The sequence below is a fragment of the Odocoileus virginianus genome, chromosome 14, assembly GCF_023699985.2.
Source record: "Odocoileus virginianus isolate 20LAN1187 ecotype Illinois chromosome 14, Ovbor_1.2, whole genome shotgun sequence".
Lineage (NCBI taxonomy): Eukaryota > Metazoa > Chordata > Mammalia > Artiodactyla > Cervidae > Odocoileus > Odocoileus virginianus.
The window spans coordinates 64,903,280-64,918,728 of NC_069687.1; the positions used below are offsets into that span (position 1 = coordinate 64,903,280).

A 15,449-nucleotide genomic window follows, 5' to 3' on the forward strand; every position below is an offset into this window, starting at 1 on the left:
CTCTTTGCGATCTCAGAGACTGTACCCTGCCAGGCTTTCCTGTGCCCATGGAATTCTCTAGGTAAGAATACTGAAGTGGGTTGCCATTGCCTTCTCCAGGAATGTAAATATTTTAAAGCCAGTAAAAAAGAAATTTCTAAAACACTAAAATATATACAGAAGGCATATTCAAAATGAATAGCAAAATATTATAATCTTTGATATATACTGATATATATTGAGTAATTATGAATAAATTAGGAAAGATAATCATAAAAGAAAACCAAATGAATGATACAATCTAAATATAATAAAAAAGCACAAAGAAAAATAGAAATGGCAAGAAAAGGAATGGAAAAGAATGTTTGATACCACTTCTAAACAAAGAAATACAAATAAAAATGAGACATTAGCTATATATAAATTGGAAAAGATAAGAATCCTACTACCTAGTGCTCAACTGCAGAAAAAAATCATAACTTCTCACAGCCTTTGGTTTCAGAGGATAAACTGGTACTTTTCCAGAGGCCATTTGGTGATGTGTACTGAGCATTTAAAGTGCTTGCTATATGTATACTATTCAACCAGCTACTCAGCTTTAGGGGATAACTCTGATAAAATTATTTTGATCTATATAAAGATACAGCTAAAGGAATATTAACCTTTGTAATAAGGAAAAATTGAGAAACAACCTAAAATTTCCAAAGCAGGACATATTTAAATTATGGTATAGCTTAGAATATTGAGTATCTAACAAATTCTACTTCATTTTTTGCCTAATGTTCAGGTAAAATGTTCATAATATAATGTTTGATTTTTTTAAAAAGAATTGTTCTGGAGTTTCTTTTGGTAATACAGTGCTTACTATTTCCCAGGTATTGTCCTAGGCACTTCAAAATTATTAACTCATTTAGTCCTTATAATGGCCCAAAATGAATTAGATACTATCATGAGTACTCAGTTCAGTTCAGTGTCCAACTCTTTGCAACCCCATAGACCGTAGCACATCAGGCTTCCCTGTCCATCACCAACTCCCAGAGTTTGCTCAAATTAATGTCCATCAAGTCAGTGATGCCATCCAATCATCTCATCCTCTGTCGTCCTCTTCTCCTGCCTTCAATCTTTCCCAGCACGAGGGTCACTTCCAATGAGTCAGTTCTTCACATCAGGTGGCCAAAGTGTTGGAGTTTCAGCTACACCGAAGTCTTGCAATGAATATTCAGGACTGATTTCCTCTAGGATGGACAGGTTGGATCTCCTTGCAGTCCAAGGGATTCTTAAGAGTCTTCTCCAACACCACAGTTCAAAAGCATCAATTCTTCGGCGCTCAGCTTTCTTTATACTCCAACTCTCACATCCATACATGACTACTGGAAAAACCATAGCTTTGTCTAGACAGACCTTTGTTAGCAAAGTAATGTCTCTGCTTTTTAATATGCTATCTAGGTTGGTCATAGCTTTTCTTCCAAGGAGCAAGAGTCTCTTAATTTCAGAGCTGCAGTCATCATCTGCAGTAATTTTGGAGCCCAAGAAAAAAAAGTCTGTCACTCTTTTCATTGTTTTCCCATCTATTTGCCATAGAGTGATGGCTGGATGCCATCCATGCCACCCATGTTGAGTTTTGAGCCAGCTTTTCACCCTCCTCTTTCACTTTCATCAAGAGGCTATTTAGTTCTTCTTCACATTCTGCCATAAAGTTGGTGTCATCTGCGTATCTAAGGTTACTGATATTTCTCCCGGCAATCTTGATTCCAACTTCTGCTTCATCCAGCCCGGCCTTTCTCATGATGTACTCTGTATATAAGTTCAATAAGCAGGGTGACAATATACAGCCTTGATGTACTGGTTTCCCAATCTGGAACCAGTCTGCTGTTCCATGTCCAGTTCTAATTGTTGCTTCTTAACTCGCACACAGATTTCTCAGGAGGCAGGTAAAGTGGTCTGGTATCCCCATCTCTTTAGGAAATTTCCACAGCTTGTTGTGAACCACAAAGTCAAAGGCATAGCGTAGTCAATAAAGCAGAAGCAGATGTTTTTCTGGAATTCTCTTTCGTTATCTATGATCCAATGGATGCTGCGAATTTGATCTCTTGTTCCTCTGCCTTTTCTAAAACCAGCTTGAACACCTGTAAGTTCACAGTTCACATACTGTTGAAGCCTGGCTGGGAGAATTTTGAGCATTACTTTATTACCGTGTGAGATGAATGCAATTGTGTAGACGTTTGAGCATTCTTTGGTATTGCCCTTGTTTGGGATTGAAATAAAAACTGACCTTTTCCAGTCCTGTGGCCACTGCTGAGTTTTCCAAATTTGCTGGCATATTGAGTGCAGCACTTTCACAGCATCATCTTTTAGGATTTGAAATAGCTCAGCTAGAATTCCATTACCTCCACTAGCTTTGTTCCTAGTGATGCTTCCTAAGGCCCACTTGACTTCACATTCCAGGATATCTGGATCAAGGTGAGTGATCATACCATCATGGTTATCTGGGTTATGAAGATCATTTTTGTATAGTTCTCATGCGTATTCTTGCCACCTCTTCTTAATATATATAAATATATATTTATATAATATTTAATTATATAAATAGAAATATATTTATGTATAATTAAATATTATATATGCATTATATAATATATAATATAAATACATATTTATATTATATATTTAATAAATAAAATAAATATAAATATAAACTTATATTTATACAAATTTATATAAACATTTATATATTTATAAATAAATATATATATATAACTTATTACATAATATAATTCCTATATTATATATATTTCTTTTATATATTTTATTATATATTTATATATTATAAGAATTATGTTGTATAATAAATTATACAATAATATTATATCATATATAATAACATTATATTATTTATTATATTGTTATAATTATAATTATATTTAATACATTAATGTAATAATTATAGTGATATTATATATAATAAAATATAATGTATTATTATATTTTTATATATTATATATTATAATGAATATATATTATATAATATATATTATTTTTACTATTGATTACTATTATTAATATATTTAATAAATTAATATAAATTATATAATTAAATATATATGATAAAATATATAATAAATAATATATAGTATATAATATAAACATATGTATATATTATACATACATATATTATATGTATTACATGTACATATTATATATTATACATATATATGTATATATAACACCTGCTTCTGTTAGGTCCATACCATTTCTGTCCTTTATGGAGCCCATCTTTGCATGAAATGTTCCCTTGGTATCTCTAATTTTCTTGAGGAGATCTCTAGTCTTTCCCATTCTGTTGTCTTCTCTATTTCTTTGCACTGATCACTGAGGAAGGCTTTCTTATCTCTCCTTGCTAATTTTTGTAATTTGGCATTCAAATGGGTATATCTTTCCTTTTCTCCTTTGCCTTTAGCTTCTCTTCTTTCCTCAGATACTTGTAAGGCCTCCTCAGCCAACCATTTTGCCTTTTTGTGTTTTTTTTCTTGGGGATGGTCTTGATCACTGCCTCCCGTACAATGTTACGAACCTCCATCCATAGTTTTTCAGGCACTCTATCAGATCTAATCCCTGGAATCTACTGTCACTTCTACTGTATAATCGTGACAGATTTGATTTAAGTCATATCTGAATGGTCTAGTATTTTCCCTACTTTCTTCAATTTAAGTCTGAATTTGGCAATAAGGAGTTCATGATCTGAGCCACAGTCAGTTCCCAGTCTTGTTTTTGCTAACTGTATAGAGCTTCTCCATCTTTGGCTGCAAAGAATATAATGAATCTGATTTCAGTATTAAGCATCTGGTGATGTCCATGTGTAGAGTCATCTCTTGTGTTGTTGGAAGAGAGTGTTTGCTATGACCAGTGCGTTCTCTTGGCAAAACTCTTGTTAGCCTTTGCCCTGCTTAATTTGGTACTCTTAGGCCAAATCTGCCTGTTACTCCAGGTATCTCTTGACTTCCTACTTTTGTACTCCAGTTCCCTATGATGAATAGAACATCTTTGGTTGTTAGTTCTAGAAGGTCTTGTAGATCTTCATAGAACCATTTAACTTCAGCTTCTTCAGGATTACTGGTTGGGACATAGACTTGGATTACTGTGATACTGAATGGTTTGCCTTGGAAACGAACAGAGATCATTCTGTCATTTTTGAGATTGCACCCAAGTACTGCATTTCGGACTCTTGTTGACTGTGAGGGCTACTCCATTTCTTCTAAGGGATTCTTGCCCACAGTAGTAGAAATAATGATCAACTGAATTAAATTCACCCATTCTAGTCCATTTTAATTCACTGATTTCCTAAAATGTCGATGTTCACGCTTGCCGTCTCCTGTTTGACCACTTCCAATTTACCTTGATTCATGTACCTAACATTCCAGGTTCTTATGCAGTATTGCTCTTTATAGCATCGGAGTTTACTTGCAACACCAGTCATATCCACAGCTGGGCACTGTTTTCACTTTTGCTCTGTCTGTCCATTGTTTCTGGAGTTACTTCTCCACTCTTTCCCAGTAGCAAATTGGGCACCTATCAACCTGGGGAGTTTATCTTTCAGTGTCATATCGTTTTGCTTTTTCATATTGTTCTCAAGGCAAGAGTACTGAAGTGGTTTGCCATTCCCTTCTCTAGTGGACCACATTTCATCAGAACTCTCCACCATGACCCATCCATCTTGGGTGGCCCTATACGGCATGGATCACAGTTTCATTGAGTGAGACAAGGCTGTGGTCCTTGTGATCAATTTGATTAGTTTCCTGTGATTGTGGTTTTCATTCTGTCTGCCCTCTGATGGATAAGGACAAGATGCTTATGGAAGCTTCCTGATGGGAGAGACTGACTGAGGGGGAAACTGGGTCTTATTCTGATGGCCAGGGCCATGCTCAGTAAATCTCTAATTCAAATTTCTCTTGATGGGTGGGGCTCTGTTCCCTCCCTTCTGTTTGACCTGAGACCAAACTATGGTGGAGGTAATGAAGCCCCTTGAACTGCAAGGAGATCAAACTAGTCAATCCTAGAGGAAATCAGTCCTGAATATCCATTGGAAGGAGTGATGATGAAGCTGAAACTCCAATACTCTGGCCACCTGATGTGAAGAACTGAGTCACTGGAAAAGACTGTGATGCTGGGAGAAGATTGAAGGAAGGAGGAGAAGGGGATGACAGAGGATGAGATGGCTGGATGGCATCACCGACTCGATGGACATGAGTTTTGAGCAAGCTCCGGGAGTTGGTGAAGGATAGGGAACCCTGGTGCGCTACAGTCCATGGGGTCGCAGAGTTGAACACAGCTAAGCAACTGAACTGAACTGAAGTGAATGAAGGTAACAGCAACCTCCTTCAAAACATCCCATGCACACAATGCCACACCCAGTGCCCGTGACCCCGCAGCAGGCCACTGCCAACCCTCGCCTCTGCTGGAGACTCCTAGACACTCACAGGCAAGTCTCAGTCAGTCTCCTTTCTCCTGGGTTATTATTAATTATCAGTACTAGTATCCCCATTTTAGTTTACAATATTTAAATATAATACAATTTTTGTTAAAAAAAAAGTTGAAAAATACACATGTAATATACACAACTTTCAAATATCAATTAAAAAGACTCAAAAATCTTTACCAAATGACAGTCATTATCTTCAAATTAATATGTAACTTTTCATTTGAAACTTTATAAAGCGTTCAGAAAAATATGTATTATTTTGTTATAAAGAAAGACATTCTGGCCTCTCTGTGGCTCAGTGGTAAAGAATCTGCTTGCCACCGCAGGAGACACAGGTTCGATCCCTGGTCCAGGGCGATCCCACGTGCTGCAGAGCAACCACGTCTGAGGGCCACAACTACTGAGCCTGCGCTACAGCCAGGGGGCGGCGACCGGCTACAGGCCACAGCTTCTGAGGCCTGTGCACCTGGAGCCGTGCTCTGCAACAGGAGGCGCCACCGCAACGAGAACCCGCTCGCCACAGCTAGAGTGGCCCCCATTCACTGCGACCAGAAACGGTGCAGGCAGCGACGAGCCAAAAACACACAAATCAACTTTTAAAAGAAATATATCATCAAAAATCAATTACAATATATGGAAAACCAGTTCCCTCATATTATTCATATGAATATATTTGACTGTACTATTTATCATTGATATGACTCCTACAAATCACTTAAGCCCTAAGCCCTGGTTTTCTCATCAATAGAAAGGAAAATAATACCTTCCCTAAAAGGCCAAGTCCAAAATGCTTGAGCTCATAGTACTAGCTCGATAACTAAATTTCTAAATACTTAGGAAATTTCTGTAAATTATATGGCTACTACTTACCGACAGGATAATTCTCCATCCATAGCATCATGTTCATCTGTACTGGTATATGTTAATCTTCCGCCAACAACTGTTCCAACTAAGTATACCAGCCAGGCAAGACGTCCTAATACATAAAAAGAAGTTTAGAAAGAAACAAAGTTTAGATAGAAACAAAGCTTATTTTTCAGAATATTCTAAAATGAGCAAAATTTCTTCCAAACTAATGATATACTGTGAACTTAGTTCCTAACACAGAGTAAAGAGTTGGTTTTCATCAAGTTCATCAAGGCAGTAAAACAGTTTAAATGAGATTTTAGAACCTGATACAATGAATTCGAGCTCTACCAATATGCTATATGATTTTACATAAGCTACTTACTCTTTAAGTTTTAGGATTTTCATTTGCAAAATGGAGAAAATATCTACCATGAAGACTTGATGAACATAAATTTAATAACAAAACACCAAATGTAATGTCAACATCAAGGGCTGTTAGTAAGCCTAACTATGATCCAATGAGCAGTATCTTTTTTGAACAGTCCATGTCATGATAGTATCAGTCTCATCATTTTTAATACTGCCCAGGCTTGGAAGATAAGAGATGGTAATAAATTTACTCCCTTTGCATTTTAAAAACTGAAAATTTTTACTATGCAAATTACATTGTTTGATGACCAAATTAACTTCATGGGGAGTAGCAGCAAAAGACTAAGTAACTTTACAAGAGTGGCACAAATGGCAACACCCACAGTTTTCACAAATCTTTGGAACAGTCAAAACTGACTTTAGAAATGGAGGTATTTATTGAGTAATTCTTGTTTTAAAGACACATTACATCTTTAGATTCACTCATCTATGTCTCAAATTCTCCAAGATTTTTGAGATCTTTATGAGCAATTAACAACAAATCAATTATTTTTCAAAAAAGAAATTTTTTTGAAAATCTTACCTGGTAAGTATCCACATCCCCTTAATCTATCACAAAACCATGAATAAATCATAATTGACTAAGTATGCAGCCTTTATATTAGCAATGTAAAAAGAGAACACTACCTTGATCAAGTAATTTATAAAACAAACTCAAGCTTCAAGAAACGTAAAATTAGTGGGCAAAAAAAGTTAACAGAAAAAAGGGCCATGTAGGAAACGAATAACAAGTTACCAATATGCAGTTGAAATGTGTTTTATGATCAATATTAAAGCCTCTTAAAAACATAATGCTCTCCTTTGATGACCTCACTTCTGTGGACCCTCTCAAGTGGCAGCTGATTTCTTTTGCACCTCTGATATCTTGGGCCTCAAACCCAGCTGTTCAGTTGATGTTCCTCATTTTTACTTCCAGAACATTCTCCCTCTCCATTGTAAAAGCACTCAGCTTTACATCTTGTGTCATTATAGTACCAAATTATCTTTCTTACTGCAACTATCTACTCTGAGTTATTACTTCTTATCTTTTGAATATGTTAGTTGCCGATCCATTGACACTCTTTCCAACATTATTTTTATCATAACTGGAAACAATTTTAATTATCTACAAAGGTGAATTTTCCAACTCCCAACAATCCTTTGTTCTATTAGGAAACTACAAACAATGACCACCTAAACAACTTTACTGAAATATAATTCACATACCATCCACTTAAAGTTTATGATTCAATGTTTTTGACTGAATTCACAGTCACATAATCACCATCACAGTCTAGCTTTAGAACATACCCATCCCTCTTGAAATCTTATTCTGTACCATTTCCTACCCCCGCAGCCCTAAGGAACCAAGCAACCACGAAATCTACTTTATGTCTCCTTAGATTTTTCCCATTCTATTTCACACGGATGAGCTCATACAGTGTGATCTTTGGGACTATCTTCTTTCACTTAGTATAATGTGTAAGGATCAACCATGTTTTAGCTTCCTGTATTGGGATTTCAATCATTTTTATGTTCAAATAACATCCCATTTTTGGGGTATATCACATTTTGTTTAGCCATTCAAAAGTTGATGGACACTTGGGCTGTTTTCACATTTTGACTTTGTAAATAATGCTTCTATGAACATTTGCATAGAGTTTTTAATGTAGATATGTTTTCATGTCTCTTCATATCAAGAGTTGGGATTCATATCAAGAATTGGAATTGGTGGGTCATATGAAAGCTGTATTTTAACATTTTGAGGAACTACCAAACTACTTTCCAAAGAAGCTGTATCATTTTACATTCCCACCAGCAAAGTATGAACGCCCAACTTCTCCAAATCCTTGCCAATACTTGGTACTACCTATCTTTTTATTGTATCTCTCCTAGTGGGTATAAAGTGGTATCTTGTAATTCTGACGTGACTTCCCCTAATGACCAATAATGCTGAGCCTTTTCCATGTGCTTACTGGCCTTTTTTATGTCTTCTTTGAAGAAATGTCTATTTAAATTCTTTACCCATTTTAAAATTGGGCTATTTATCTTTTTGAGTTGCAAGAGTTCTTTATATATTATTGATACAAGTTCCTTGTCAGATATGTGATTAGCAAACATGTTCTCCCATTCTGTGGGTTGTTCTCATTTTCTTGATGGTGTCCTTTGAAGCACAGAAATGTTTAATTTTCATGTGGGACAAAACTGCTAGTTTTTCTTTCGATATTTCAGCTTTTGATATCAAATCTAAAGAACCACTGCCTAATCCAAAGCCATAAGATTTAGTTCTACATTTTCTTCTCAAAGTTTCATAGCTTTAACTCTTACATATTGGACTATGATTCATTTTGATTTGTGTATTGTGGGACATAGGGGTCCAACTTCATTCTTTCGCGTGTGGACATTCAGCTATCCCTGCACCATTTGTTGAAAAGACAATCCCTTTGTCATTGAATTGTCTTCTCATCCCAATCAAAAATCACCTGAGAGTTAGGGTCATTCTCCTCCGCCCCCCGCCCTTGCCGAGGGCTATAGAACACTTCTCCCATAATTTTTGTAGGTCTTGTGAGATAAACAAGACTAACAAAAAAAAAAAAAAATCACCTGATTACAAACTGGAGCATTTATTACCTGAACTCTCAATTATATATCATTGATCTAGAGTCTACCTTTACACTAATACCATGCCGTCTTGATTACTGCTGCTCTGTAGTAAATTTTGAAATAAGAAAGTATGAGTCTTTCAACTTCCCCCCCCTTTTTTTTTTCCAAAAAAACATTGGATATACTGGGTCTCCTGGATTTCCACATCAATTTAAGGATCAGGTTGTCAATTCCTGCAAAGAAGACAGCTGGGATTTTGACAGAGATTACATTCACCCTGTAGGTCAATTTGAGGAATCCTTCTAAACAATATCATCTTCTAAACCATGGATGTCTTCCAACTAATTTAGATCTTTGATTTCTTTTAATAACATTTTATAGTGTATAAGATTTAACACTTTTGCAAAGTTTGTAGCTAAGTATTTTATTCTTTTTAATGCTACTGTAAGTCAGCGTCACTTAATTTTGATTGTTCATTGCTAATATATAAACCCACTGGTAATTTTTACTTACTGATCTTGTATTCTGCAACTTTGCTACTCTTGTACTAGTTGTAATAGTTTTTTGGGATTTGTTATTTTTTTCACTTCCTTATACCCTCATGTCTTCTCTAACCTGCTTGCCTATATTCAGTTCTGTTGTCAATCATTATAATCTGTCTTATATAGGTCAATTTCTCTCTTCCTCCACATTCTCATCTTACAAAACCATAATTGTTTAAATCCAATTCCCCACCTACTGTTTGTCTATCCACAAACAGTTTAATATAACTGGAAAAAGACACAACCGTGTTGACTAGTCTCACTTTGGATTCACCTTTTCAGTCAGGCCTTACACAGCTATCCTATCAGTTTCAATACCTAGAGTATGATAGCATGCCTTCAAGATGCTGCTAGTGCTGCTTAGTTGCTCAGTCATGTCCAAATTTTATGTGACCACATCGATTGTAGCCCACCAGGATCCTCTGCCCATGGATTTCCCAAGAAGGAATACTGAAGTGGGTTGCCATTTCCTATAGGGGATCTTTCAGACCCAGGGATTGAATCCAGGTCTCCTGCTTGGCAGGCAGATTCTTTACTACTGCACCACCTGGGAAGCCCATGACTTCAAGATACCCATCATCAATTCCTTCCCTCCATGTATGCAATTGCCATTAAGAAGTGAGTCTATCTTTCCAATCCTTCGTAAGTCTGGGCTGGACTTTAACTAAAAGAATATTGCAAAAGTGACACTTGTTCCAGTACTGGGCTTAGTTTTTAGAGAATTGGCAGCTTCCTCCAGACTCTCAGGGAATTTTCACTGAGGGGAAGCCATTTACCATGTAAGAAGACCATATACCCTGAGACCATCACACTATTAAAAGGTTAGCAATGTAGAGAGACTTCATGGAGACAGAAATGCCCAACTATAGCTCATTCATCAAACATCCCAGCAAAGACAGAAGACTTTAGAGTACAGAGTCACTTAAGTGATGCCAGCCATAGCTGTCACCCAATTACAGAACACAATCTGTTGACATTTCATATTCCCCTTTCCTGATTTAATATTTTTTTTTTAATTTTAGCACTTATCACTTTCTAACAAAATATATTTTATTATTTACCTTGTTTTGTTATCTGTCTATTCCAAAAGAACGTAAATTGCATGGCAGCCATTACTGTTTCTGTTTGGTTGTCTATTGCATATCCAGAGCCTAAAACAGTCTGGCATATATAACTTATCAAATAGATATGGGTTATTGAATTAAGACATGACTGAGCATGCATACACGCTGAATTAAGAAATCATTACCTAGAAAATATAGCATGAAACCGGCAAGAAAAAGTTAACAGCTTATTTACCAATTTAGTAAACATTAAAATGTAGAGTCATTATTAAAAATGAATGTTAATTGTAGTTCCATTTCTATTGCCTAAATAAAAGCAACTTTCCAACACACATTCAAAACAAGGTACAATCTATGATCTAGTCTATCCTGTTATTTGCAAATTCATCTTCTTGATAAAATTTACACATTTGTAATTACCCAAGTCAATATTTGTGGATCATTCATGGCCAAATGCAGAGCAGCAAATAATTTGAGTTGCCCAATGTGCACATTCCAAGATTAGGTAAAACAAAGCAACAATCTGCTTTCTTGTTTCATTCCTTCATTTTCTGAGTATCTGCTATATGTCATGTTCTGCCCACTGGGATATAAATATGAAGCAAGGTGAAAAGGGACAGAGAGGCTATATCCAACAGTCTGAAATTAGTTAGAGGGGAAAAAAATGAAAAAATTCTTCAATGCAGTGTGACGGGTGTTGTTGCTGTTGTTCAGTCGCTCAGTCACTTCTGACTCTCTGAGACCCCATGGACTGCAGCACGCCAGCCTTCTCTGTCCTTCATTATCTCCTGGAGTCTGTTCAAACTCATGTCCACTGAACTGGTGGTGCCATCCAACCATCTCATCCTCTACCATTCCCTTCTCCTCATGTGATATTCATGTGATGAGTATCATTGTCTAATAATAAATACTAAATATAGGACATGAAGTTCTCAAATTTTAACTTTTTACTCTTTAATTCATTTATTCTTTGACCTTGAAATTAAGACTTGATATCAAAGAATGGTATGCAAAGATAGCATATGATCAACTGTGAACATTCCTTTCTAAAATTATGGCAAATTTTGAAAGGAAGTCAGTACAGAGAAAAGTAGAATGTACAGCTATTCTTTCCGTATTTTAGCAAACAGTGATTTTTTATTGTACAAGACAGAAAAGCAGATATTTTTAACCCTAAAAAGAGACAACTACTGATAAATTAGCATCAGTGTTAGACATGAACAATGAAATATAAAGGTACTTTTATTAATCTATCATATACAATTTTCATATTTCACAGAATGATGAGTGATATTTCTTATATACATATCCTTCCCTAAAACTCTAGAATTTTTAGAGGGATGGTCTTTAAACAGATGTTAAAAATTTACACTGGTTATATAATTATATCCATAAAGTTTAAAGAACCAAGTAAAACTATAAACCTAAACTGTATTTAGAAATTTAAATATCCTATACATAAATTTCATACCTATAATTTTTTAAAAAAATCTGATCTGAGATTATATTTCCATTATAGCTTTCCATTTTTGTATTTACTCTGAAATGTTCAGGGCACTTGTTTCCACAGCTGTTCAAGAACAGAACATTTCTTCCTCTAACAAAATAATTATTGCTGTAATAATCTGTAATTATGGTTTATAACCTCAATAATCCCAAAGAAATCAGTCATTACCATAGATCACAAGTAATCGTTAACTACTGTTAATGACCTATTTCTTAGGGATTATTGTTTTCGTAAACCATGACCATATCACCACAAATATGGAAGAGCAAGACAATATTATACAAATGAGATCATAATATAATAATAAACTTATTTTGTAACATTAAAAGCCATTAAGCATCTAAATTAAAGCACACATAACAAGAGCATATAATTTTCTTTGTTCAACACTAACTGAAGTCTTTACACAAAAGAAATTGAACACTACTACATATAGCAGTACAAACTAGAACTGCATTATGCACTTTTCATAATACGAAATGATTATTGTCAAGCAGACTACAGATATTTTTAAAGAGCAGAGAGACTTCTCACTAACCTTTCAAATAGAAGGAAAATACAAATATTAAACATTTTCTATGTATCAGGCAGTATATTCGAAACTTTGAAATGATGTTTTATTAATACTGTAAAAACTTTGAATTTATATATATCAAGAATCACATCTGACTTATTTTACTCAAAAGACAGATCTATCTAATACCAATAAACTATTACATTTCAGTTAACTTTATTAATGTATCCTAAAACAGCTATACTTTCATCCAATATCCTTTTGTAGGAAAACAAGTCTTTGATTTTACAAATGAATCTTTTTACATTGTAACATAATGATACTTATAAAAAGAATATAAAAATAAATGGAGAAAAAAAAAAGAATATATGTAATGTATATGAAGCACAGTCTTGTCTCTCAGTATCCAAAAGGGATTATTTCTAGAACCCCCATGGATAACAAAATCTACAGATGCTCAAGACCCTTACATAAAATGGCACACACAGTGTCTGCATATAATCTATAACCCCTATAAATCATATAGGGGTTATAACCTATACGGTTATATAGGTTAAACCTATAACCTATAAATCATTTCCAGATTACTTATAAACCTAATATAATGTAAAGGCTAGGAAAACAGTTGTAAATACAATATAAATGCTAGGTAAATAGCTGCTGGCACATGGCTAATTCAAGCCTGGCTTTTTGGAAGGTTCTCGAAGTCCTTTGGATGGGAGAGGGTGTTTTCTGTGGTTGGTTGATTGCTAAGTGTGGTCACCTCAGACACAGGTGGATGACTGTATGGTAAAGCAAACTCCAGGGAACTCCCTACCCCGTCTCACCACAGCTTCACCGATGCTGCCGTGTCATCGCCACACCCCTCCCCTGGCTTGGCCCCTTACCCTGCACCCTAAAAGACACCATCAATCTGCACGTGGTGCTTAATATTGTCTTGCCATCTTTTATCACTATTACATATATTCCTACCAATATATTTTTAGTCTCACTTGTTTCAGGATTCCATTAAGTGTTTCATACAATATATATGTGCGTGCTCAGTTGCATCTGACTCTTTGCACCCCCATAGACCGTAGCCACCAGACTCTTCCATCCATGGAATATTTCCAGGCAAGATTACTGGATCAGGTTGCCATTTCCTAATCCAGGGGAAGACCTCATACTATTCATATATATAGTTTTCTGAAATTGTTTATTTTTTCACTAAATATATCTGAAATTAATTTTTAAGTATACTTGAAGTACATTCATTTTTTACTATTATATAATATTCCACTGTATTATGTATTACAAATATTATGATTTATGATCTGTTTATCCATTTTCATGTTGATTGGCATTTGAACTTTTAACATGTTTTGCCTTTAATAACATTTAGGCTATGAACATTCTCAAACATGTCCTTGGTTAGAAGAGATTTTCTAAAAGACACACCTAAGAGTAGAAGCTCCAGGTCAGCAGGAATTCAAATGTTCACTTTTCAAGATAACACCAAACTGATTTCCATTCTGTTTCCAACTGACTATACTTTATACTCCTACCAGTGGTATATAAGAATTCCTTTTTTTTTTTTTTTTGGTAAGAATTCCTTTTGATTGACATTCTCCTATAAGATGTATTTTTGCCAATCTACTGGAAGTAAAATGGTATCTCATGTGCCTTAATTTCCATTTGTCTTATAAGTAGTAACGTTTGTTTCTGTTTTTCATTTCCCTAAAGAACTGCTTGTTTAATTGATTTCTAGGAAATTTTTCCAGACTCTTTTAGATGGTGAACCTTGCCTGGGTCAGTGTGTGTATATATATTGCAAATATCTTCTCCCACTACTGGTATTTTTTTTTTTTTTAATCTTGAGTTGACTTTAGGTTTAGAAATTTATTCATCTCAAGTTTTCTAACTTGTTGACCTTAAAAAAATACTATGTATTTCTTTTATCTTTTAAAACTTTGTTATATCTGTATTTCCCTTCTTGATCCTAGTGTTATTTGTAAATTCACTTTCCTTCTTATCTCATGAGAGGTCTGCCAATTTTATTAGTATTTTTAGAGAATCAACTTTTGCTTTTCTTATTTCACTGAATCTTTATGTTTTAGTTTATTAATTTCTGTTGTTTCCTTCTTTCTCCTTTCTCTGGGTTTGATCTGTTGCTTCCTTCTAACATTCAACTTGGAGGCTTAAGTTACAACATTTTGGCCTTTCTTCTTTTTGTGAAATAAATCCCCAACTGAGTTCCAAACATGTTATATTTCCATTTTTCTCTCTCTTTTAAAAATGTATCCAAGACGATTTATTTTACTTCACAGTTACTTAGAAGTATGTTTATAAAATTACCAACTATATGTAATTTATAATTTTTGCAGGTTAGTTCTAATTGCAAATTGGAAAGAAAATGTAGGCTCAATGATTACTGAATTTAGTTAAGACTTGTTATATGAATTTGGTAAATTTATTAAAACTGAGATATAATTGAACTAGCATATATATTAGTTTCAGGTGTACAATA

The 15,449-nt window shown here is 34.7% G+C and overlaps 1 protein-coding gene across 3 annotated transcripts in view; it reads right to left on the minus strand.

Annotated features, from left to right (window-relative positions):
- RANBP17 (RAN binding protein 17) overlaps nt 1–15,449 on the minus strand; it is a 341,319-nt gene that overhangs the window by 261,841 nt on the left and 64,029 nt on the right. For all 3 annotated transcript variants that reach the window (XM_070476842.1, XM_070476843.1, XM_070476844.1), the window contains one exon: nt 6,326–6,431. In XM_070476842.1, the coding sequence (XP_070332943.1) occupies nt 6,326–6,431 (106 nt within the window). The remainder of the gene's footprint in view (nt 1–6,325; nt 6,432–15,449) is intronic.